At 36.1% G+C, this 26,123-nt stretch overlaps 1 protein-coding gene across 8 annotated transcripts in view; it reads right to left on the bottom strand.

Annotated features, from left to right (window-relative positions):
• TRIM37 (tripartite motif containing 37) overlaps positions 1-26,123 on the bottom strand; it is a 148,295-nt gene that overhangs the window by 105,171 nt on the left and 17,001 nt on the right. For all 8 annotated transcript variants that reach the window (XM_043583913.1, XM_043583917.1, XM_043583919.1 and 5 more), the window contains 5 exons: positions 24,367-24,454; positions 21,331-21,453; positions 16,364-16,487; positions 14,966-15,033; positions 901-1,025 (listed from right to left, as the gene is read on the bottom strand). In XM_043583913.1, coding sequence (XP_043439848.1) covers positions 901-1,025; positions 14,966-15,033; positions 16,364-16,487; positions 21,331-21,453; positions 24,367-24,454 — 528 coding nt within the window. The remainder of the gene's footprint in view (positions 1-900; positions 1,026-14,965; positions 15,034-16,363; positions 16,488-21,330; positions 21,454-24,366; positions 24,455-26,123) is intronic.

Raw genomic sequence — 26,123 nt, 5'->3', positions numbered from 1 at the left:
TAAAAGAATGACCATACTGCATCATGGATGGACCTTGAGGGCATTATGCTACATAAGTCAGAGAAAGACACATACCAAAAAAAAAAAAAAAAAAAGGGTCAGAAGGTATACACTTCTAGTTATAAAGTAAGTCATGGAGATAAACTAGACAGCATGGTGACTATAGTCAAAACTGTACTGCAAATTTTAAAGTTGCTAAGAAAACAGATCTTAAAAGTTCTCATTATAAGAAAAGTTTTTTAACTGTTTACGGTGACAGATGTTAACTAGACTTACTGTGATCGTTCTGCAACACTTGAAAAGGTCAAATCATTATGTTGTACACTTGGAACTAATATGTTACATGTCAATTATATATCAATTTAAAAAAATGAACAGAGGGGCGCCTGGGTGGTGCAGTCGGTTAAGCGTCCGACTTCAGCCAGGTCACGATCTTGCGGTCCGTGAGTTCGAGCCCCGCATCAGGCTCTGGGCTGATGGCTCAGAGCCTGGAGCCTGTTTCCGATTCTGTGTCTCGCTCTCTCTCTGCCCCTCCCCCGTTCATGCTCTGTCTCTCTCTGTCCCAAAAAATAAATAAACGTTGGAAAAAAAAAAATTTACAAAAAAAAAAAAATGAACAGATAGTGATTAAATTGGAATCAGTTACTTTTTCTACAGAAGGTGATACTCCAGGAAGAAACTAACTCCTAATTCAAGATCATCTCTTTACAGTCAAAAGTGTAACTCCAACAGAATTTTTAACCAGATTTACATGTATATAAAGTTTACTAAACCACATCATTATAAATAACACCTTAAAAAACATAGAGTTAATTAAGAAAACTAACATTCTTTTGAAACAAGCATGTGCATATGCACATAAACGTTAAATGAAAATCAAGTTAAAAAACTATGTCGCACCTGGTAAAGTCTGGTGGAACAGGAGTGGTAACAAAGGACGCCATGGGCTTCCGATGAACTTGCTGAAACATCATGAGGATCTCTGAGCTCTTAGATATCAACTCACTCTTACTACAAGACCGCAGCTGTGTGAGGAAAGCAATCAAATAAACAAAAGTAATATTCACTGGCATCACAAAATCCTCAATAAAGAATAAAAATAGGAATTATTTTGGTCATATTCTAGAAAAAAAATGAGATAAAAATAGAATGACTCTTTCAAAGTGGTTTTGAGAGTTAAGAATCTACAAAGGATCTAAGTTATTTCCATTCTAACAGTAAAGTCACTGAGGAAATGTATTTGATTTTTTTTTTTTTTTTTTAGCATTTATTTATTATTGAGAGACAGAGACAGACAGAACATGAGCATGGGAGGGGCAGAGAGAGGGGGCAACACAGAATCCGAAGCAGGCTTCAGGCTCTGAGCTGTCAGCACAGAGCCCAGCGCAGGGCTCGAACTCACAGACCACGAGATCATGACCTGACCCGAAGTCAGACACTTAACCGACTGAGCCATCCAGGCGCCCCAAGAAATGTATTTGATTTTAATGCATTTTTCTCACCTTGCACGTTAGCATAAATCCAACTATAAGCAAACACAACTGGCATAGAGAAGTTATTATATATACTAATGAACAAAACTCTATAGGTCAATAGCCATCAAACAAGGATTTCTCAAACTGCATTCCAAGAGAGAGAAATGTTAGGATGTAACAGACCCAGAGAAGTCTCAACTTCTATCAATTTGGAAAACACTACATTATGTAGTGCCAAAGGTTAAAAACTGAGAAATTCAACTCCAGTAAAATAAGCATAATAGTTAAAAGACTTTCTACTCCAGACAATCAATTTGAAGTCCTAATTCTGCCACACACTAATCATATGACTTTCAGAGTCTGTTTATCTGTAAAACTGGAATCATATCTACCACTGCTTACTTCACTAGGACTGTTGTAACAAGTATGAAGCCATATGTGAGACAGCTTTATAAACTGTTACAGGCTAAACAGTGCCTCCACCAAATTCCTGTTGGTCCTAACCCCTAGTAAGTAACTCAGAATGTTAACTATATTTGGAAATAAGGTCTTCAGAGGATACAAAGAGAAAGCAGTGTCTACAAGAGACAACTCAGGGGAAAACAAAACTTCTGACACTTTGATCTTAAGACTCCCAGTCACCAGAACTATAAGAAAATTAATTTCTATTGTTTAAGCCTCCTAGTCTGTGTTATTTTGTTAGGGATGCCCTAGCAAAGTAATACACTATCAAATGCCATACAGATGATATTCATAATACTCACTACAGTTAGGTTTATATTTTTTAAATGACAGTTGCTTATAACTCGTGAAGAATAATATGATACGATATGACTGGTATCATACGACAAATATCAAAACCTACAGCTTTTATAAAATATTTATTGAATGTGGGGCACCTGGATGGCTCAGTCAGTTGAGCATCTGACACTTGCTTTTGGCTCAGGTCATAATCTCATGGTTCAGGGGATGGAGCCCCACACGGGGCTCTGCGCTAGCAGCAAGGAGCCTACTACGGATTTTCTCTCTCCTTTGCTCTCTGCACCTCCCCCATTCTCACTCACATGTTCTTGCTCTCAAAATAAACTCAAAAAAATTATAAATAAATATTTAATGCCTATGATGAGTGTCCTTCCTTGACCCCATTTCCTCCAAAGGTAACTCACTCAAGTTTATATCACTACCATGTGTTTCCACATGTATTACGTGTTCAGCAATGTTCTGAATGTTTTTAGACTTTACATAAATACGACCAAGCTACATCACCATGTAGCCTACATTTTTCACTTAACATTGCTTCTGAGATTTGTTTATTGGTATCTACAGATCTACTCATTTCAGCAGTTTTAAAGAATATCATTGCATGAATATAATATGTTATTTTTCTCTGTCAATGAACATTCAGATTGATTCCCATTCTTCATTATTAAAACTCTGGAGAGAAGACCCTTGTGCAGTTCCTTGTACACATATGCAAGTTTCTCTAGGATTTGAATTACTGGTTGAAACATACGACAACTTTAGCAGATATTAGCAAACTCCTCTCCAACATAGTTTACATCAGTACTACACAAGTTCCCTCTGCTGTATAGTCAACATTTACATTTTTACCTATTAATTTCTGCCAACTAATGGGTGTAAAATGGCATTTTGTTGTGGTTTTAGTTTATATTTACCAGACTAGCAATGAAACTTCACATTTACTGGTCTCTGTACACTTCTGTAAACTATCTGTTCATCTGCCTTGCCTACTTTTTGAGATTGCTTTAGTTATTTAGATTTAAACTGTATTTCTTTATAAATTCTGGATAGCAATTCCTGTTCAGGTTAGGAGTAACAAGTATCTTTTCCAAGTCTATGGCCTGTCATCCAAGCTGTTGAATTTCTTTTTTAAAGTTTGAATTTTAATGCATTCAAATCTTTCTATTTTGTACCTACTGTACCTTAAGAAATCTTCCTCTATCCCACATCAAAGGTATTCTCCTCTAAAAATAATCAAATTTTGCTACTGATGTTTAGGTCTTTAGTCCACCTGGAACTAAGTCTTGTGTATAAAATGAAGATCAAATTTTATTTCCCACATGTACAAATGCCAATATTTGTTGAAAGGCCCATCCTTCTCCATTTCTGTCATGTAATGTATCAAGTCTCCACACACACCTGGGGTTCTGTTTCTGGGCTTTTTATTCTGTTATCTTCTCGAACTGTCCTTGTGCTGAAACTTGTGTCATAATTACTATGTTTTCACATTATGTCTTGATATATGACAGGAATTTTAACTTATTTTTTTAATCTAAGACTATGCTGGCTATATGGGGCCCCTTGCTCTTTCACATTAATATTGGAATTTTACCAAATTCTTAGAAAATTTATGTTGAAATAAAGGCTGAATTGCACTTGTAGAACGGTATCAATAGCACCTTTATAACATTGAATTTTCCCCTACATAAATACACCATATTCCGTAAAATGTAGTAGGCTATAAATTATTAAACATTAACTATTTTATGTGCTAGTATGAAAAAAAATCTTCACTAAATTATGGCTGTATTAACTGTTAAGACATATCCCATTTCAAATTTAATTTTTTTTAATGTTTATTTTTGAGAGAGAGAGATGAAGAGAGAGCGCAAACGCGCAAGTGGGGGAGAGGCAGAGAGAAAGAGAGACACACAGAATCCGAAGCAGGCTCCAGGCTCTGAGCTGTCAGCACAAAGCCCCATGCCAGGCTTGAACCCACGAACCGCAAGATCATGACTTGAGCCAAAGTTGGACACTTAACCTGACCGGGCCACCCAGGCGCCCAAGACATATCCCATATCAAAATAGCATAATGTACATCTGAGAATCAATGAGATACAGGATGTTTCTTCATTCAACTCTAGTGTTTACAAAGGTCTCCAACACTTTTTATTAGATTTACTCAAAATCCTTAGTTTTTGTTATATTATGAACAGGATTATTTTCTGAACTGTTAGCACAGAGCCTGATGTGGGGCTTGAACTCATGAACTGCGAGATCATGACCTGAACCAGTCAGTTGCTTAACCGACTAAGTCACCCAGTCGCCCCAAACAGGATTATTTTCAATTAAGTTTTCTAGCCGATTATTTCCGATATTTGATTTCTGTCTTGATTACATATCCAGTAACCAAGATAAGCTCACTAAAAAGGTGTAAGTTACATATTTTCTACGTAGATAACCATATCCTCTACAAATAACCAATTTTATATCTTCCTTTTAATATATTTCTACCACATTTATTGTCTTGAGGCCCCTGAGTGGCTCATTATGAACAAATGAGTTAAGCCTGCTTCAGAGTCTGTGTCTCCCTCTCTCTCTGCCCCAACCCTGCTCACACTCTCTCTCTCAAAAGTAAACATTAGAAAAAAATTTTTTAATTTATATATATATATAGTTGTACCATATTTACTGTTTTAATTTAATACACAGGAGTAGCACACTCAGAAGTGAAACGACAATATGAAGCAACCCTGGATTCTTTATCAGAGCTTCACAATTTTTACCATTTAGACTGTTTCCTATAAAATAAAGTTAAATGGGGGCGCCTGGGTGGCTCAGTCGGTTAAGCGTCCGACTTCAGCTCAGGTCACAATCTCGTGGTCCGTGAGTTCAAGCCCCGCGTCAGGCTCTGGGCTGATGGCTCAGAGCCTGGAGCCTGCTTCCGATTCTGTGTCTCCCTCTCTCTCTGCCCCTCCCCAGTTCATGCTCTGTCTCTCTCTGTCCCAAAAATAAATAAACGTTAAAAAAAAAATTTTTTTTTAATAAAAAAAATAAATAAATAAAGTTAAATGTATAGGTGCCTGGGTAGTTCAGTTGGTTAAGTGTCCGATTTCAGGTCAGGTCATGAATTCGCGGTTCATGGGTTCAAGCCCCGCATCAGGCTCTGTGCTGACAGCTCGGAGCCTGGAGCCTGTTTTAGATTCCATGTCTCTCTCTCTCTCACTCTGTTCCTCCCCCGCTTGAGCTCTCTCTCTCTCTCAAAAATAAAGATTAAAAGAATAAAATAAAGTTAATGTAGTTACCTTTTATTTTTTTAATGTTTATTTATTTTTGAGAGAGACACAGAGAGCGAGTGGGGACAGGCAGAGAGAGAGGGAGACACAGAATTCGAAGCAGTCTCCAGACTCCAAGCTGTCAGGACAGAGCCTGATGCAGGGCTCAAACTTGTTCCTTTTTAGTCTTAGTTTGCTAAGTAATTTAGCCATGAATGAAGATCAAATATAATAATGTTACTTTAAAAATTAATATTATCCTGTTCATCTTTATTTAAATGTTCATATAGTTTTGCTCTGTAATCTCTTGAGTTATAATCAAGAAGATTTTTCTGATAGTGAAACATTCCTTTCATTCCTTTGAGTAACCCTACTTGACCTGGCTTTTTCGTTCTTTATTATGATTTTATTTTTTAGTAATCTCTACATCCAACCTGGGACTTGAACTCAAAATCCTGAGATCAACTGTCGCATACTCCACTGAGCCATCCCACTGGTCTTGCGCTCATTTGTTTTTGTACATATCCTACTGATTTTTAACTGCCAGTATATATTTAAGATTTTGGCATTTATGTTAAAATAAAATTGAGCTTTGGGGTGCCTGAGTGGCTCAGTCAGTTAAGCATCTGACTTCAGCTCAGGTCATGATCTCACAGTTCATGAGTTCGAGCCCTGCCTCAAGTTCTGCGCTGACAGCACCAAGCCAGCTTGGGTTTCTCTCTCTCTCTCCCTCTCTATCCCTCCCCCATGTTCTCTCTCTCAAGTAAATAAACCTTAAAAATAAAATATTGAGCTTTAATTTTCTTACATTATTCTTATGACAACTGGTTATTAATATTAGTGTTATACAGTCTTGAATGAGATCTAGTACTTTGGTATTCTCTAAGAAAAAATTACTTGATAGGCAAAAGACATGTAAAAATTTTCCATTAGTCTGAATTTGATGTCTTTAGAAGGAGACTTATCAACAATATAATTTACTTAATGTTTCTTGTTTAAGTTATATACTTTCTTAAGTGACTCTAGACAATTACAATTTCCTAAAAATTATCCTCGTCATGTAGATTCTACCTCAATAATGTTGCTCATATTTGTAAAGCACACAGAACACTGGTATAAATATTTACTTTTAAAAATGATTATTATTTAAATTTCTACTGCATCTGTAGTTATATCCCAATTCTTCTTCCCAATACAATATTGAACACTTCCTTCAATTTTCTTGATAACCGTGCTAGAATTATCTTCTATTTAATGCATGCTTTTCAAAGATCCAATATTGGGTATGCTGATACTCCCAACTATTTCATGGCTCTCTTTTTTGTGAATTACATCACTATCTTCATGATTTCTTTCCATTTTATGCTTCTACACTATTGTTCCTTTATTAGCCTCTTTAGTTGAACACAACTCATTCATTCATAATTTTCTTAAATCACACTTTAGACTATGTCTTCTTCTAAATATCCATTAGCGAAGTCTGGTATTTTAATAATTTATCATTTTTTTATTTTCTTAGAAATTTTCTTAAATGTTTATTTGAGAGAGAGCAAGCGAGCCCACATGCAGGGGTGGGGTAGAGGGTAGGAGGGGACAGAGGATCTGAAGCCGGCTCTGTGCTGACAGCACAGAGAGTGATGTGGGGCTCAAACTCATAAACCATGAGGTCATGACCTGAGCCAAAGTCAGACTCAAGTGACTGAGCCACCCAGGCACCCCAATAATTTATCATTTCAATTGCAATTCCTCTTAAGCTCAAGAACAATGTAGATATTTAACATATTTCAATGTATATTTGAATACATATGATTTTTAAAATAATATTGGTTTTTGATGTCTACCTTAACTATACTGTGGTCACAGAACATGTTCTTTACATAAGTTTCTGAAATTTCTTCAGACTTCTATATAACTTAGTACTTGGCTAGGTACTGAAACTTTTTTTTCTTAAGTTTATTTATTTATTTTGAGAGAGACAGAAACAGGCAGAGAGAGAGACACAATCCCAAGGAGGCTCCATACTGTCACTGCAGAGCCCGATGTGGGGCTTGAACCCACAAAATTGTGAGATCATGACCTTGGCCAAAACCAGGAGTTGGACAGACAAGCCACCCAGGCACTGCAAAATGATTTTTTTAATACTGGGTTTGCAAATAATTTTGTAAACTCCTTTTTATGGATTTTTAAAAAATGTTTATTTATTTATTTTGAGAGACAGAGAGAGAAAGAGAGAGAGCACGTGCACATGGGGGGGGGGGGGGAGCAGAGACAGGAAGAGAGAGAATCCCAAGCAGGCTCTGTGCTGTCAGTGCAGAGCCCAATGAGGGGCTCGATCCCATGAACTGTGAGATCATGACCTGAGCTGAAATCAAGAGTCAGACAATTAAACAACTGAGCCACCCAGGCACCCTGGAGCAGTTTCATATGAACTGATACAGAGCATGTATTCTTCATTTGGGGATGCAGGGCTCCCTATATACCTTTTATTTTTTTTTTTCCACATACCTTTTAGATAAAGCATCTTAATTTATTTTTTTTTTCAAATACCCTGTATTCTTACAAACTTCTTTTAGTTGGTGCTATCAGTTTATTAAGTATTTAAAAACTCACTATAGTGATTTTATCAAAATCATTTAATTCTCTGCTTTCTACATTCTGAGTTTATCCTAGAATACAAAATCATAACTGTCCTATCTTCATACTCTGTTTTAAAAATTTTTTAGGTTTTATTTATTTTTGAGAGAGACAGAGAGACAGAGCATAAGTGGGGGAAGGGCAGAGAGAGAGGGAGACACAGAATCCAAAGCAGACTCCAGGAACTGAGCTGTCAGCACAAAGCCTGATGTGTGGCTCAAACCCATAAACCATGAGATCACGACCTGAGCCGAAGTCGGATGCTTAACCAACTGAGCCATTCAGGTGCCCCTCTTCTTATTCTTAAGGTAGACAGTTCCCTCTTTGTCAGTAGTCCTTTTTACACTAGTAATGCTTTTTTCCCCATTTTAAATTCCTCACCATTCTCTAGATCTATCTCTTATTAAGTAGATCATTGTGTGATTTTTTTAATTCAAATTAATCCTTTACATTTATTTTTTTATTACTGATATTAGTGTCATTCACTGACAATAATACTCAAAATCCAGAAACAATTACTCAATTCAAGCCCTGCATTGAGCTTCATGCTGAGCATGGAGCCTGAGACTACTTAAAAAAAAAAAAAAAAAAAAAAAAAAAGTCGAAGATTGTTCAATCAGATTAAAACATTAGACCCAACTGCATGCAGCCTTTAAGACACAGACTTTAAATATTTAAAAACAAATATATTAAAAATAAAAAGACAGAATAAGATATGTCATGGTAACATGAGTTAAAAGGAAGATGATGTGGCTTTCTTAAATAGATTTCAAAGCAAAAAAATTTATGATAAAGTCATTTCAGGGATGCCTTCAGGGTGGCTCAGTCAGTTAAGCATCTGAACCTTGATTTAGGTTCAGGTCATGATCTCATGGTTCATGAGATCAAGCCCATGTCCGGCTCTGGGCTGATAGTGCAGAGCCTGCCTGGATTCCCTTTCTCTCTCCCTCTCTCTCTCTCTTTCAAATAAATAAACTAAAAAAAAAAAAAAAAAAAAAAAAAAAAAAGGCATTTCATAGTGATGTTGGAAACAATTAAGAGGATGTAACAATCCTAGACATTTAGGACCTTAATAGTATGGCTTCAAAATACATGAAGCAAAAACCGATTGAACTGCCAGAAGAAAAGACAAATAAATACACAATTATTGCTGAAAATGTCAACAACCCTCTCTCAATAATCAAACAGGTAGAAAGAAAATCTACAATATAGTAGACTTGAACAACATCACCAACAAACCTGATCTCAAGACACTGCAATCAGAAAAAAACCAAACATTTGGAAACTAAGTAATATGGCTCAAAGAATAACTCACAAAGGAAGAAAATATTTTGAACAGAAATGTCTCAGATTACTAACCCCAGGTTCCATCTTAAGATTTCAGAAAAAGAGCAAATTAAACTCAAACTAATCAAAAGAAAGAAAACAATTAGATCAAAACAAAAATCAAGGAAATAGAAAACAAAAACAACAGAGAAAAACAAAAACCCAGGTTCTTTGAAAACATCAGGAAAAATAGATATCCTCTAGCCAAACTGATCAGGCAAAAAAGACACAAACTACCAATACCAGGAAAAAGAAGACGTAATATCACTGCATTCTACAAATTTAAAAGGATAACAAGAGGGGGTGCCTGGGTGGCTCTGTAAGTGGAAGCCGACTCTTGATTTCTGCTCAGGTCATGATCTCAGGGTCGAGGGATAGAGCCCCATGTCACGCTCTATCAACGCTGAGCATGGGGTCTGCATAAGATTCTCTCTCTACCTCTAGCCCTCTCCCCTGCTCATGAGCTCTAAAATAAAAACAAATTAAAAAAAAAAAGGATAAGTGAATATTAAGAACTATGTGCCAATAAATCTGGCAAATTCAAATGAAATAATTCCTTAAAGACCGAAACCACCAAAGCCTACTCAAGAAATAAGTAATATAAACTGCTCTATGTCTATTAAAGGAATTGAATTTGTAGTTGAAAACCACTCCACAAAGAAGGCCCCGGGGTGGTGGTGGGAGGAGTGAGCGGGGAGGGTTGGCGGGAAGTGGGTGTGGGGAGACGAACCCAATAAAAAAAAGAAAACAAGGCCCAAATGTCTTCACTGGTGAATTCTATCAAACTTCTAAAGGAACACCGACTCTACAGAACTTATTCCAGAAAACTGAAGAGGGCATACTTTAAAATTCTTTGAGACCATCATTACTCTAATAACAATACCAGACAAGATACTCTGAGAAAAGAAAACTATCATCTAATATCTGAGGCATAAAAATGCAAAAATTATACACAAAATCTTTTCTAATCAAATCCAATAATTCATTAAAAGGACAGTACATTGACCAAACCAAGGTTTTTAACCCAGAAGTACAAAGTTCATTTAATACTAAAAATAGTAATAATCCATATTAAGAAAAAGGAAAACCATATAACCTTGATACATGTAGAAAAAGAATTTGACAAAATCCCACATTCATTCCTAATGAAAATTCTCATCAAATAGGAACAGAATTCCAAAACCTGATAAAGAATATCTACATTAAACATCCAGCTAACATCATACTTAAATCAACATTATACTAGAAGTTCTGGTCAGTAAAATCCTGACAGGAACTACATAAAAAGCAGATCAAAAAGAAAATTGTGTGTATTCAGAGATAACATGATTATCTGCAGGCAAACCCAGAAATCTACAAAATAGTTACTAGAACTAAACTAAATCTAGCCAAGATTGAAGCATACAAGACCAATATACAGGGGCGATTGAGTGGCTCAGTCAGTTGAGCAGCCAACTTCAGCTCAGGTCATGATCTCAGGGTTCGTGAGTTTGAGCCCCTCATCAGGCTCAGTGCTGACAGCTCAGAGCCTGGAACCTGCTTCCGATTCTGTGTTTCCCTCTCTCTCTGCTCCTCCCCCACTCACAATGTGTCTCCCTCTGTCTCTCAAAAATGAATAAACGTTAAAAAAAAAAAAAAAGACTAATATACAAAAACCAACTGTATAAGCACAAAAAATCAGAAATGAACAATTTTTAAAGACACTATTTACTGTAACATTAAGAATTCTGAAATACTGAATAAATCAGACATAAGATGTGAAAAACTTCTATCCTGAAAACTATAAAACACTGCTGAGAGAAATTATAAAAGACCTAAATAAAGAGTCTTCATGAACAAAGATTCAATATTAAGATGTCACATCTACCTAAACTAATTTATAGATCCAACACAATTTAAATAAAACCCCAAAACTCTTTGTGGTAGAAGTTAACAAGCTGATGGGGCACCTGGGTGGCTCAGCTGGTTGAACATCTGACTGTTGATCTCGGCTCAGGATGTGATCTCATGGTTCTCAGGATCAAGCCCTGAGTTAGACTTCCCACTGTTGTCATAGATTGGGATTGGGATTCTCTCTGTCCCTCTCTCCCTGCCTCTCCCCGGCTCGCACATGCGGGCTCTCTTTTTCTCTAAAAATAAATAAATAATAATAAAAAAAGAAATTAATAAGCTGATGCTAAAATTCATATAGAAATGCAAAGGACCTGGAATAGCTAAAACAACTCTAAAAAAGAGAAGAGTGAAGTTGGAGAGTTAACACTTTCATTATAAAGCTGCAGTAATGATGGGAATGCAAGCTGGTGCAGCCACTGTGGAAAACAGTATGGAGATTCCTCAAAAAACTAAAAATAGAACTACCCTACAACCCAGCAATTGCACTAGTAGGTATTTATCCAAGGGATACAGGTATGCTGTTTCCAAGGGACACATGCACCCCAATGTTTATAGCAGCACTATCAACAAGAGCCAAAGTATGGAAAGAGCCCTAATGTCCATCGATGGATGGATGGATAAAGATGTGGTGTATATATACATATACAATGGAGTATTACTCGACAATCAAAAAGAATGAAGTCTTGCCATCTGCAGCTTCATGGATGAACTAGAGGGTATTATGCTAAGTGAAATTAGTCAGAGAAAGACAAGTATTATATGACTTCACTCATATGAGGACTTTAAGAGACAAAACAGATGAACATAAGGGAAGGGAAACAAAAATAATATAAAAACAGGGAGAGGGACAAAACATAAGAGACTCATAAATATGGAGAACAAACAGGGTTACAGGAGGGGTTGTGGGAAGGGGGATGGGCTAAATGGGTAAGGGGCACTAAGGAATCTACTCCTGAAATCATGGTTGAACTAATTTGGATGTAAATTTTTAAAAAAATAAATAAAATTAAAAATTAAAAAAAAAATAGTGATAACTACTTAGCAAGTAATTACCATATGCCAGGCATTTATATTCTCATTCAATCCCTATAGCCATTCTAATAATTAGATATTATTGTGACTGGTTTATGGAGAGGGAAACTGAATTAAGCAGTGTGCCCATGGCTGCACACATGCACTGTCCTGGTCTCTGAAGTACACACTACTAAACTGTATTCTTCTTAAGCCTAAGTAAAGATTGAGCATATAGGACTGGAGACAGCCTCTTCCCATTTATTTTCTCGACTGTAAATGTGTTAAGTGCATGGGGTCCTTGGATGGAGGGGGAATTAGAGAAAATAAAAAAATCTTTTCTTCAGATAGCCCAAGATACTAGTTTCCTAGAAAGAAATAAGGAGAAAGCAGATACTAAAGGAAACATAAAATATCTATATAGCTTTTTTTTTCCCCAGGTGAGCAAAGTTTACAGAAGAAATATACTCTAGTTAAAAACCGAACAGAGAAATGTATAAAATAATCCCACCAGAGAAGATTGCTATTAATAGTTTGTGTATACTTTCCAGGATTTCTCCCACATAGAATTCTTTTAAAATAAGATCATTATAGGGGTACCTCGGTGGCTCAGTCCGTTAAGCATCCAACTTCAGCTCAGGCCATGATCTCATAGTTCGTGAGTTTGAGCCCCACATCGGGCTCTGTGCTAACAGCTCAGAGCCTGGAGCCTGCTTCAGATTCTGTGCCTTCCTCTCTCTCTGCCCCTCCCCCGCGCAGTCTCTCTCTCTCTCTCTCTCTCTCTCTCTCTCTCTCTCTCTCTCTCTCAAAAATACATAAACATTAAAACAAAATGTTAAATAAGATCATTAGGTACACACATACTTTTCATCTAATAATATGTTACATAAATTTTTTAATGTCTTTATTTTTTCCTGGGAGTTCTTGGTGTTACATTGTCTGAATCTACAATAATTTATCTAATATTTCTATTGATTTGGACATTTAAATTAGTTTTAAATTTTTCATTATAACAAATATTCTACAATAAACATTTTTATGTAAACATTTTTCAATGTGTATAAAATAAATGTAGAAGTGCAACTGTGCAAGTCAAAGGAAAGGCATATTTAAATTTTTAAGGACTAATGTCAAATACCCTGTGTTTTCTATTTCTGACCCATCACTGTACAAAAGTGCCTATTCCCTTCATATTTTTGCCAATACTGGGTATTATTAATCTTTTTAACATTTGCCAGTGTGAAGAATGAATTGTATCTTATTATTTTTTATTTAACTGTTAAGTTACTAAGCATCTTTTCATTTGTTTATTTGGCCACTTATATTTTTTCTGTGAATTCCCAATTCTATCTTCTTTTTCTAATGGTAATTTAATAATTTTCTTATTAATTTTGATGAAGTTTACAGATATTAGGGATATTTTAGCATTTGTCTACTACATATATATTACAAATTTGGTTTCCTAATTTGTCTTTTGACAAATTTTTCTTCTCCTCCTCCTGCTCTTTCTTCCTCCATTTCTTTCTCCTCCTTCTCCTCTTATCTCTTCCTGTCACTCTCTCTGCCATATAGATGTTTATAATTCTTTTGCCAAAGGTTTATGACCTTTGGACTTCAGGTATTTATTAGAAAGCCATTTGATAGTCCCAAGAGTATACAAATATCAATTCATGTTTTCTTCTAGTACTTTAATTTTTTTTCATAATCAAATATTTGATCTAAGTTGATTTCATTCAAATTTAGTTAGGAATCTAGGTTTTCATGTAAAATCATCTGCTTTAAAATGTCTGTTTTAAAAATATATGTGTTAGCATATGAGTCAAATAAAACAACCCTGGTAACCAGATTTGGCCATAGAATGACAAATAAATAAATAAATAAATAAATAAAGCTACAGTAATGAAAATAGTGTGGTATTGGCATAAAAATAAATCAGTGGAACAAAACAGAGTCTAAAAATAGACCAATGTATATATGGACAACTAGTTTTTTAAAAAGATACAAGGACAATTCAGTGCAGAAAGGCTGGTCTTCAACAAATGGTGCTAGAAAAAACAGCCACAAACAAGTAACAAAAACAAAAAACTACATTGGATCCACACCTCACATTAAAAAAACACAATAGCGTGCCTGGATGGCTCAGCTGGTTAAGCATCCAACTCTTGGTTTCAGTTCAGGTGATAATCTCATGGTTCATGAGATCGAGACCCATGTCGGGCTCTGCACTGACAGTGTGGAGCCTACTTGGGATTCCCTCTCTTCCTCTCAGGGAGTCCCTGCCTTTCTCTCAAAATAAATAAATAAACATTAAAAAAAATAATAATAACATAAAATTCAAAGACAACCATAAAACTAAATATAAAACCAAAAACTACAAAACCGCTGCAAGAAAACGTTAAGAAAAACTTTTTGCAATGTTGCATTAGGTAAAAATTTCTTAGCTATGACCTCAAAAGACACTTCAATAAAGAAGATAAAGGGATGGCAAGTAAGTTCACGAAAGGATGCTTAACAACATTAGTTATAAGACAAATGCAAACTAAAGCCATAATAAATAATTTTTAAAGCCTGTGGACAGATTTTATTAAATTTCATTTATTATTTCATCACCTGGTGCTCTACCTCCTGAAGTAGGGATTCCAACAGCTCTGTTTCTTGTGTTAGAGAGGTCTTCTGACCTATTTAAAAACAGCAAAACACCAACACTGGTTTAAGAATAAAATTAACTTTCACTGAACATAGTCAATAACAAAGAATCAATTTCAATTACCTGAAACTTCACTATAGCTACCCTAAAAAATTTCACCAGAACTTCAAAAGGTTCCATTTAGAGGTACCTGGGTGACTCAGTTGGTTGAGCATCTCACTCTTGATTCTGGCTCACGTCATGATCTCACAGTTGTGGGAACAAGTCCTGCATTGGGCTCTGAACTAATAGTGCGGAGCCTGCTTGGGCTTCTCTCTCCCTCTCCCTCCGCCCCTCCCCTGCTTGTGCACATACTCTCTAAAATAAGTAAACATTTAAAAAAAAAAAAAAAGAAAAAGGTTCGATCTAATATTGTAGTAGCTTTGACAAGGGGATTTCAGAATCAACCATAACTATAGTTCTAGACAAACTGCAATTAAGGTCAATTAAATTCATAAAAGAATACATAATACTATACTCTGGAAAGACATTAAGGTTATTGTTTCTTCTAAAGGAATATAAAAGATCTAGCAAAGTAAATTTTTTACTCAATCAACTCTTCTGAAGTAATTCCCCCCTGCAAAATTTAACTGTGGCTTAAAAAGAAGAATATAGTAAGTTGGCCAGATGTTACATTACATGTCAACAAAAGATATGTTCTTTAAACATAAAAACCTGTGAAAACAAAAAACAATGCCCAGACAGGAACAGTCTTAAGAAGCTGAAACACACAAGAATAAACGAATTATCATTATAGAATTACTATTAAAAAAGTAGGAAAAAAAAAAAAAGAAAAAACTTTAAAAAAAGGTAGAAATAAAAAAGAAAAAGAAGAAACCACTTTGCATGTTGGGGGGGAAAAAAAAGATGATGAAAGGCAGGCATGTTTGCCAAATCAGGCCATTTCTAGAAGCATACATACCCAAGAGGTTAGCAGGAGTTATATTAATTAGGTATAATATTATTTGATAAAGGGACATTTAATAACTGGAACTTTTTTTTTCTCTTTTTTTTTTTTCTTTTTTTTTTTTGGGACAGAGGGAGACAGAGCATGAACGGGGGAGGGGCAGAGAGAGAGGGAGACACAGAATCGGAAACAGGCTCCAGGCTCTGAGCCATCAGCCCAGAGCCTGACGCGGGGCTCAAACTCACGGACCGTGAGATCGTGACCTGGCTGAAGTCGGGCGCTTAACCGACTGCGCCACCCAGGCGCCCCAAGGAACTTTTAGTTTTGAAACCAATCTTTTCCTCCCTAGCCTATTTGATTCTTTCTAGATTGGCTCAAAGCATCAAATATCCGAACAGCACAGAAAACCACTCACCCATTAGTGTTATAAGCTTATTCTTCAGCTGTGTGTCTAATCGTGCAATCATCATCTCCACTGCATTCCTAATTTCCCGAACACGCTCATCTTTTGCATTTCGTACAGCTTCTACATTTCTTTCCTAGAAGGTGAACAAGTAAAAAAAATTTGATTGAAGAATTTTTAAAATAGAAGCAAGCATACATTAATGCAATCACTGCAATTATTCTTAAAGTCAGTTGATTTCCTCTTTTATGTAAGCCAATAATACTTTTTTAAAAATGTTCATTTAATTTTGACAAAATACAACATACTTTCCTGATAAAAATCCTCAAGGAAGTAGAGACAGAATGAACATACCTCGAGATCATAAAGGCCGTATATGAAACACCCACAATTAATACCATCCTTGAGAAAAAACAGACCTTTCCCCCAAAGTTCAGGAACACGACAGGGATATCCACTCTCACCAATGTTATTCAACATAGTGTTAGATAGCCTCACCAATCAAACAACAAAAAGAAATAAAAGGCATCCAAATCTGCAAGGAGGAAGTCAAACTCTCACACTTCACAGACAACATGACTGGAACACCCAAAAGACTCTACCAAAAAAAACCACTAAAACTGACCCATGAATTCAGCAAAGTTGCAGGATATAAAATCAATGTACACAAATCGGCTGCATTTCTATACACCAATAATGAAGCAGCAGAAAGAGAAATCAAGGAATCAATCCCATTTACAATTGCACCAAAAACCATAAAATACATAGGAATAAACCTAACCAAAATGAAAGATCTATGCACTAAGAAGTACAGAAAGTTTATGAAAGAAATTGAAGACACAAAGAAATGGAAAAACATTCCATGCTCATGGATTGGAAGAACAAATATTGTTAAAATGTTGACACTACCCAAAGCAATCTACATATTCAATGCAATCCCTATCAAATTAATACCAGCATTATTCACAGAGCTAGAACAAATAATTCTAAAATCTGTATGGAACCAGAAAAGACCCTGAATAGCCAAAGTAATGTAGAAAAAGAAAACCAGGGGCGCCTGAGTGACTCAGGTGGTTAAGCATCTGGCCCCTGATTTCAGCTTAGGACATGATCTCACGTTTGTGGGTTCAAGCCCCACATCCACATCAGGCATGGATGGCATGGATCCTGCTTGGGATTCTCTCTCTGCCCCTCCCCTGCTCATGCTCTCTCTCTCTCAAAATTAATAAACTTAAAAAGAAAAAATTAAAACAAAAAAATTAAAAAGAAAAAAAAGAAAAAGAACCAAAGCTGGAGGCATCCCAATTCCAGACCTCAAGCTATATTGCAAAGCTGTAATCATCAAGACAGTACAGTACTGGCACAAAAACAGACACACAAATCAGTGAACAGTATAGAGAACCCAGAAATGGACCCATAAACATATGGCCAACTAATCTTTGACAAAGTAGTAAAGAATATCCAATGGAAAAAAGTCTCTTCAGCAAAGGTATTGGGAAAACTGGATAGCAACATGCAGAAGAATAAACCTGGACCAATTTCTTACACCATACACAAAAATAAACTAAAAATGGATGAAAGACCTAAACGTAAGACAGGAAGCCATTAAAATCCTAGAGAAGGCAGGCAGCAACCTCTTTGACGTTGGCCATAGCAACTTCTTACAAGGGAAACAAAAGCAAAAGTGAACTATTGGGACTTCATCAAGATAAAAAGCTTCTGCATGGTGAAGGAAACAACCAAGAAAACTAAAAGGCAGCCTACAAAATGGGAGAAGGTATTTGCAAATGACACATCTGATAAAGAGTATCCAAAACCCATGAAGAACTCAATACCCAAAAAACAAATAATCTACTGAAGAAATGGGCAAAAGACATGAATAGACACTCTTCCAAATAAGTAGCTAACATCCAGATGGCTAACAGACACATGAAAAGATGCTCAACATCACATACCATCAGGGAAATATAAATCATAACCACAATGAGATACCACCTCACACTGGTCAGAGTGGCTAAAATGAACAATTCAGGCAACAAAGATGTTGGCGAGGATGTGGAGAAAGGGGAACCCTTTTGCACTGTTGGGAATGCAAACTGGTGCAGCCACTCTGGAAAACAGTATGGAGGTTCCTCAAAAAATTAAAAATAGAACTACCCTACAACCCAGGAGTTGCACTACTAGGTATTTATCCAGAGGATAAAAAATGCTGATTTGAAGGGACACATGCACCCCAATGTTTATAGCAGCGCTTTCAACAACAGCCAAAGTATGGAAAGAGCCTAAATGTCCACAGACTGATGGATGGATAAAGAAGATGTGGTGTGTGTATGTGTGTATATACACACATATATATAACAATGGAATATTGCTCAATGATGAAAAAGAATGAAATCTTGCCATTTGCAACAACATGGGTGGAAATGGAGGGTATTATGCTAAGCAAAATAAGTCAGTCAGAGAAAGACAAATACCATATGATTTCACTCATATGTGCAATTTAAGAAACAAAAAAGGGAAAGTGAAGAAAAATAAGATAAAAACAAAGAGGGAGACAAACAATAAGAGACTCTTGGGGCGCCTGGGTGGCTCAGTCGGTTAAGCGTCCGACTTCAGCCAGGTCAGGATCTCGCGGTCTGTGAGTTCGAGCCCCGCGTTGGGCTCTGGGCTGATGGCTCAGAGCCTGGAGCCTGTTTCCGATTCTGTGTCTCCCTCTCTCTATGCCCCTCCCCCGTTCATGCTCTGTCTCTCTCTGTCCCAAAAATAAATAAACGTTGAAAAAAAAAAATTTTTTTAAATAAAAAAAAAAAAAAAAGAGACTCTTAAATACAGAGAACAGAGGGTGGCTGGCAAGGAGTTGGGTGGGGGGAAGGGCTACATGGGCGATGGGCATTGAGAGCACTTGTTGGGATGAGCACTGGATATTACATGTACATTTAGTGATGAATCACTAAATTCTATTCCTAAAATCATTATTACACTGTATGTTAACTGCCTTGGATTTAAATTAAAAAATAAAATTAAATACATAAAAATAAAAAAATAAAGGAGTATATTAAATAGGGATCAAAACATCAGCATTACCTAATAAAGTATCAAAATATCAGCATTACCTAATAAAGGCCATACTGGAAGAAAAAAAATGTTTACTTATTTGGGGGGCGGGGGGGAGATAACGTGAGCAGAAGAGGGACAGAGAGAGAGGGAGAGAGAATCCAAAGCAGGCCCCTTGCTGTCAGTGCAGAGACTGACACAAGGCTCGATCACATGAACTGTGAGATCATGATCTGAGCTAAAATCAAGAATCAGAGGCTCAACCAACTGAGCCACCCAGGTGCCCCAAGCCAATAATACTTTTTAATTGTTTACATATCATAGGAAACTCACTGTTTTAAAAAACTGTGTACTGAACCAAATCAGGAATGATATTCTTAAAAATAAACAAAACATAATAAAGTACATGCTATTTTAACAGTGTAAGACAATTACAAAAAAAATTGTTTGGGGAGTCTGGCTGGCTCAGTCAGTGGAGTGTGAAACTCTTGATCTCTGGGTTGTGAGTTTGAGCCCCAGCTGGGTATAGAGATTACTTAAAAGTAAAATAAAATCTTAAAAAATAAATGCTTCAGGTACCATATACAAAATACATACATACTCAAAGCCCCAATCATATCTCTGATAGAAAACCACTATACAAAAATAAAAATATATACTAATACCAGGTTCACATCATGCAAAACCCTAGAACAAATAAAAACTCAAAAACCATTATCTATTCTTCGGGCGCCTGGGTGGCTCCATTGGTTAAGTGTCCAACTTGGGCTCAGGTCGTGATCTCACAGTTCATGAGTTTGAGCCCTGCATCAAGCTCTCTGCTGTCAGCACAGAGCCTGCTTTTCATCCTCTGTCCCTCTCTCTGCCCCTCCCCAACTTGCGTGAACGTGAGCGCGTGCTCTCTCACTCTGTCTCTAAAAAATACACATAAAAAGAAAACATATCTATTCTAGTTTACATAGTTTTTAATTTTTTTCAGAACAGAGGAAAAAAAAATAGAATTTTCAAAGACTCCAGAGTACATTGTAGATTTCATAATAGGATGCTACCAAAATTAAAAAAGCAATCTTTCCTATACTTATTGTTATTATAAATACAAACAATAAGAAAATCAACCTAGAACACCCTCCTTAACAACCAAATAATGTTGCCAAGAGAAAAGAAAAGAAAGGTAGTTAGATGAAGTCCAAAGAGAAGTCTTTCAACTTGTTTATATTCCAAAACTACTTTGTAGGTAGCATACACACAACTCAGAAACACTACTATAAACAATGGTTTGAATCTTCATTCCTGAAAGGGTAAAACAAAGATATCTTAAGTTAGGAATGGTCTGTAAAACTCACTAGTTACAACTGGCCTTCTGGCAACATTAAACAAAATATATTTCAAAAGTACATTCAGTACTTAAATGTTTGAAACTTAACACATTTCCCCAAATAATATTTCAAATGGTAAATAGCTTACCAAAGCTGTTTGACCCATAAGGTATCTAAAGAGTAGTGTTAAATATTACTCTTTCAATTCTGCAGAGTTCTAATTCAAGACATCGGAAACAGTTCATTTATTGGTAGCAGAAACTCTCCCAAAACCTGGGAGTCCAAAGAATGAATGACTTAATGACTTTTTAAAAGTCAGTATTGATTGTTTAAGAGTCAATTATTGACTCTGTATCAAACAGGCTTATTTAACTCATTCATTGATTCTCTTAATTCTGCATAAGGCAATTCTCTGGCTCCAACTGTGGAACAGGCCAGGGGTTTAGATGCAAATTCCTTAGCTGTTTGAAGTTGGTAAAACTGACTATAAATATACTTTATCAAATTTTCAAGTATCAATTTCAATATAATTGATTTGTACTGCAAAAACATATATATTATATATGATAAACTATAAAACGGATAATGATCTTTCAGTAGTAGTCTTACCACTTCTTGAACTAAGCTGATCAGTTCCATGAGACGCCGACGAAGTTTGGCTACTTCTTCATTCACTTTAGTAACATGCTGCTCATAAATTTCTGCCAAAGGTTTAAAGGTATGTCCACCATGCTATTTGAAGTAATAAGAATAATTTTAGAACATTTTCTTTTACCTTATTCATTTACATTTCTTTATTAACACTCTATGGATGCTAATAAACTGGTTAGTAGTTTACTTTTTTGGCTGTCTTTACTTTGTTAAAATCAACCAGAGCTTCCTTAAAATCACTTGGCCCATATAGGAAATCCTTAAAGATTGTAGCATAGGGGTGGCTTGGGTGGCTCAGTCAGTCAAGCATCCAACTTCGGCGCAGGTCATGATCTCACTGTCCATGAGTTCAAGCCCTACGTCGGGCTCTGTGCTGACAGTCAAAACCTAGAGCAAGCTTCAGATTCTGTGTCTCCATCTCTCTGCCCCTCCCCTGCTTGCGCACTCTCTCTCTCAAAAATAAACATTAAAAAAAAATTTTTTTAAAGAACTGTAGCAAAGTGTTTACATTTATCTAGAAATCTTTACTCATTAAAAAGAACCAAAATCTTTAACCATGGTTCCAACCACCTGATACAACTTTAATTGCCACTTTCTTCTTCATCAGCACTAGCCTTTTCAAGTTCTCAAACTTCTTTTCAGTAGGCCTTTGCGAAAGTAACTCCTTCTTACTCAAAAACAATTTTCCTTCATCTTCCCTCCCCAAACTCTTCACCTTTTAATTACTACTCATCCTTGGGAGCTTAGCTCAGTCTTACAGGGTCAGGTCCCAAAGTTATTCACAGTTATCAGCACTGCATAAACATCCCTAATACCTATTATGACGATTAAATATACAGAACTGTTTGATATCTATATTGTTTATCACTAAACCGCCAGTCTCTAGCACAACTGAATTAATTAGTAAGACACCGAAAGGACACTATTAGCAAAGCAATACACTCATTCCTTACTCCACAAAGAATTACTGTAGAGACAGAAGACTCATTAATCCATTTGTATTCAAATAATTTTTGAGAGCTAACAACCAATTTTCTTTTTTTTTTAATGTTTATTTTTTAGAGAGAGGGACAGAGTGTGAGCAGGAGAGGGGCAGATAGAGAGGGGGAGACACAGAATTCAAAGCAGGTCAGAGCTCTGTGCCGACGGCTCAGATACAGATCTCAAACTCATGAACGGCAAGATCACGACTTGAGCCAAAGTCGGACACTTAACCAACTGAGCCACCCAGGTGCCCCCTTAAACCAATTTTCTGTCCAATTTTAGTACTATAACTTATAACTCTCTTAATATATAGAACTTGAATTTATATTGTAAGAAACTACCTATTAATGGAAAAGTCCTCACTAGCATTGTCTTATCCAACCAAAGCACCTAAACATAGTCTGTAAGATAAAAAAGATGTAGATTTTTGCATGTCCACTTAAAGTATAGAAAAGAATGTTTCCATTGCTTCTTACCAAACCCATGCATTTAAGAACTAAATTGTAAGAATTCAATTTTTCTATTCATCAAATTAGAAACACATTATTCAAATCCTAACAGAAAATTCTATATTGAGCTCTACTCAACCAAGTTGCCTGTCATTCTCTCCCTAAAATATGCTAATGCCCAAAGAGTGATCAATTCTCATTGCTGACAGATATGTCTAGTTGTCTAACAACTTTCTACTCCTACTATAACTAACTCTCCCCACCAAGAACCTATCGTTTTCTTTTTTTTTAACGTTTATTTATTTTTGAGAGACAGACACCGAGCACGAGGAAGAGAGGGAGACACAGAATCCAAAGCAGGCTCCAGGCTCCGAGCTATCAGCACAGAGCCTGACGTAGGGCTTGAACTCACAAATTGCAAGATCATGACCTGAGCCGAAGTCGGTCGCCAAACTGACTGAGCCACCCCAGAGCCCCAATAACCTATTGTTTTAATTTTCAAGCCTATTTACATTAATTGTACCTATTACATAAGTACACTTTTAATTAAATATTAATCAGACAATAAGACAACTATGAAATAAAAGCTATTTCCAGGAAAACTAACTTGAATGTTTTAGACTTGATAAAAGGTACAATACCTTAAAAAACTACTTTTGAATTAGATTGGAAAAGAAAAAAAATTATAAGATCCAGATGTCTGCATTCGTATTGTTTCACAAATACCTAAAGTTATTGTTCCATTTTTTTTTTTAATTTTCTTTAATGTTTATTCATTTTTGAAAGACAGAGACAGAGCACAAGCAGGGGTGGGGCAGAGAGAAAGGGGGACACAGAATCGGAAGCAGGCTCCAGGCTCTGAGCTGTCAGCACAGAGCCCGACACGGGGCTCAAACTCACAAACCGCGAGATCATGACCTGAGCCAAAGTCAGACGCTCAACCGACTGATCCACCCAGGCGCCCCAAGTTATTGTTCCATTTTAAAGAAACCAAAATTGGAAATTGTGCCCAGGACATCAGATCAACTGACCTTTAATCAAAGATAAGACCTTGATCCTACAATAAAAGATTTGCTAATGAATATAAATTTTATACATTTTTTTAAATGTTTCTTTATATTTGAGAAAGAGAAAGACAGACAGACAGACAGACAGACACAGACATTGGGCAAGTGGGGGAGGGGCAGAGAGAGGAGGAGACAGAATCTGAACTAGGCTCCAGGCTCTGAGCTGTCAGCACAGAACCCAACGCAGGGGCTCGAACTCACAAGCCATGAGACCAATACCTGTGCCGAAGTCGGACACTCAACTGGGTCACCGAGGTGCCCCAAATTTTATAGGTTTTCCATTAAAATATATATTTATGTAAGAGGTAAACATCCCACATCAACATCTCCCACAAAAGAAGTCTGTGGTATGATACCTTCTGCTAAAATCAAACATACTTAATTTTCAACTTCATAAACAAGAGTAAAATATTATTTTCTATCTAAATCAAACAAGTATTTCAGTGCTTTCCAGTCTCTAACTAAAAGTAATGTGCTAAATTTGTTCTACTCACCATTCCTCCCCAAAGTGCACACTGATGGCAGATACACTTCTTACAAGTCCAGCAAAATACACTAAGTTTTTCATGGTGATTTTCACATCTATATGTTATGAAAAGAAAATACCATTTAAATTAAATAAATTAAAAATAAAACATAATTACCTCAACAAATTCCTACATTTGGGAAACAGGTCAATCAATTTTAAACAATATCTCAGCAAACAATATAAAATACATTCCATAGCTTTCATAAATTAAGCTAAAGAATCACATGTGGACGCAAATTTTAAGTACTGTTTTCATTAATTGATAAAGACTTTAAAATCATATGAAAAACGCAGACTAATTTCTAAATAAAGTATAAATACAACATCATTTCCTAGCATCACTGTAGAAGATAGGTTCACATTTTGGGCAGATCACATTATGAGTCTATACCTACCCAAACATGTATGCGTGTCCCCCACATGTGGCCAATGCTAAAAATAATCAAGACACATGCAATTGTATAATGTAATGCCATATTCTCATGAGAAATGAACAGCTCAATTTTAAAAAATGAGTTTCCCCTTAAGTTGGATATCCACATACAAAACATGAATTTGGACCTGTTTGCGAACTGAACTTCATCCTCCCCAAATTCCTTTTGGAGGCCTAATGTAAATGTATTTGGAGATACAGCCTTTAAGGAGGTGATGAAGGTCAAATGAGGTCATAAGGGGAGAACCCTCACCCCACAAAACTGCTGTCTATACAAGAAGAGAAACACACCAGGAGTATGTGAGGAGGAGCCTTATCCAAGTCAAAGAGAAAGGCTTCACCAGAAACAACCTTGATAATACCTTGACCTTAAACTTTCAGCCTCCAAAACCATTAGAAAATAAATTTCTGTTATGTAAGCCAACCTGTGGTATTCTGTTATGGCAACCTTAGCAGACAAACACCTTTAGCTTATATCATATGCAAAATTTAAATCAAAGTAGATCAAAGACCTAAACATAAGACCTAAAACTATGTAACTCTTATAAGAAAACATTAAGGAAAAGCTTCATAAAGGAAAACATAAAGGAAAATCCACAATATTGGATTTGGAAATTACTTCTTAAATATGACACCAAAAGCACACGCAACAGAGGTAAAAAATAAATAAATTAGACTACATCAAAATTTAAAACTTCTGTACATCAAAGGATACAAGAAATAAAGTGAAAGGCCAATCCATGGAATAGGAGACTATATTTGGAAATCCTGTACCTAATAAAGGAGTTAATACCCAAAATACATAAAGAATTACTACAACTCAACAGTAAAAAACAAAAGCAAAAACAAAAACAAAAAAACCTGATTAAAATATGGGCAAAGGACTTTAACAGACACTTTTCTCCACAGATATACAAATAACCAACAAGCGTATAAAAAGATGTTCAACATCCTAATCATCAGATAAGTGCAAATCAAAACCACAAGATATTTCTTCATACTCATTAAGATGGCTATTATTAAAAAACAAAACAAGTTTTGGGAAGGATGTGGAGAAATTGGAATCCTGTATATTGTTGGTAGGAATATAAGATGGTACAGCTGCCATGGAAAACACTATGGAGGTTCCTCAATGTATTAAAAACAAAATTCCATATAATCTAACAATACCACTGCCAAGTATATATCCAAAAAAGGGGTGCCTGGCTGGCTAAGTCAATACAGCATGCAACTCTTAGGTTTATTTATTTTTTAGAGAGAGAGAGAAAGAGAGAGAGAGACAGAGACAG

The sequence above is a fragment of the Prionailurus bengalensis genome, chromosome E1 (genome assembly GCF_016509475.1).
Source record: "Prionailurus bengalensis isolate Pbe53 chromosome E1, Fcat_Pben_1.1_paternal_pri, whole genome shotgun sequence".
In the NCBI taxonomy this organism is placed as follows: domain Eukaryota; kingdom Metazoa; phylum Chordata; class Mammalia; order Carnivora; family Felidae; genus Prionailurus; species Prionailurus bengalensis.
This window is presented reverse-complemented; position numbering and strand designations above follow the sequence as displayed.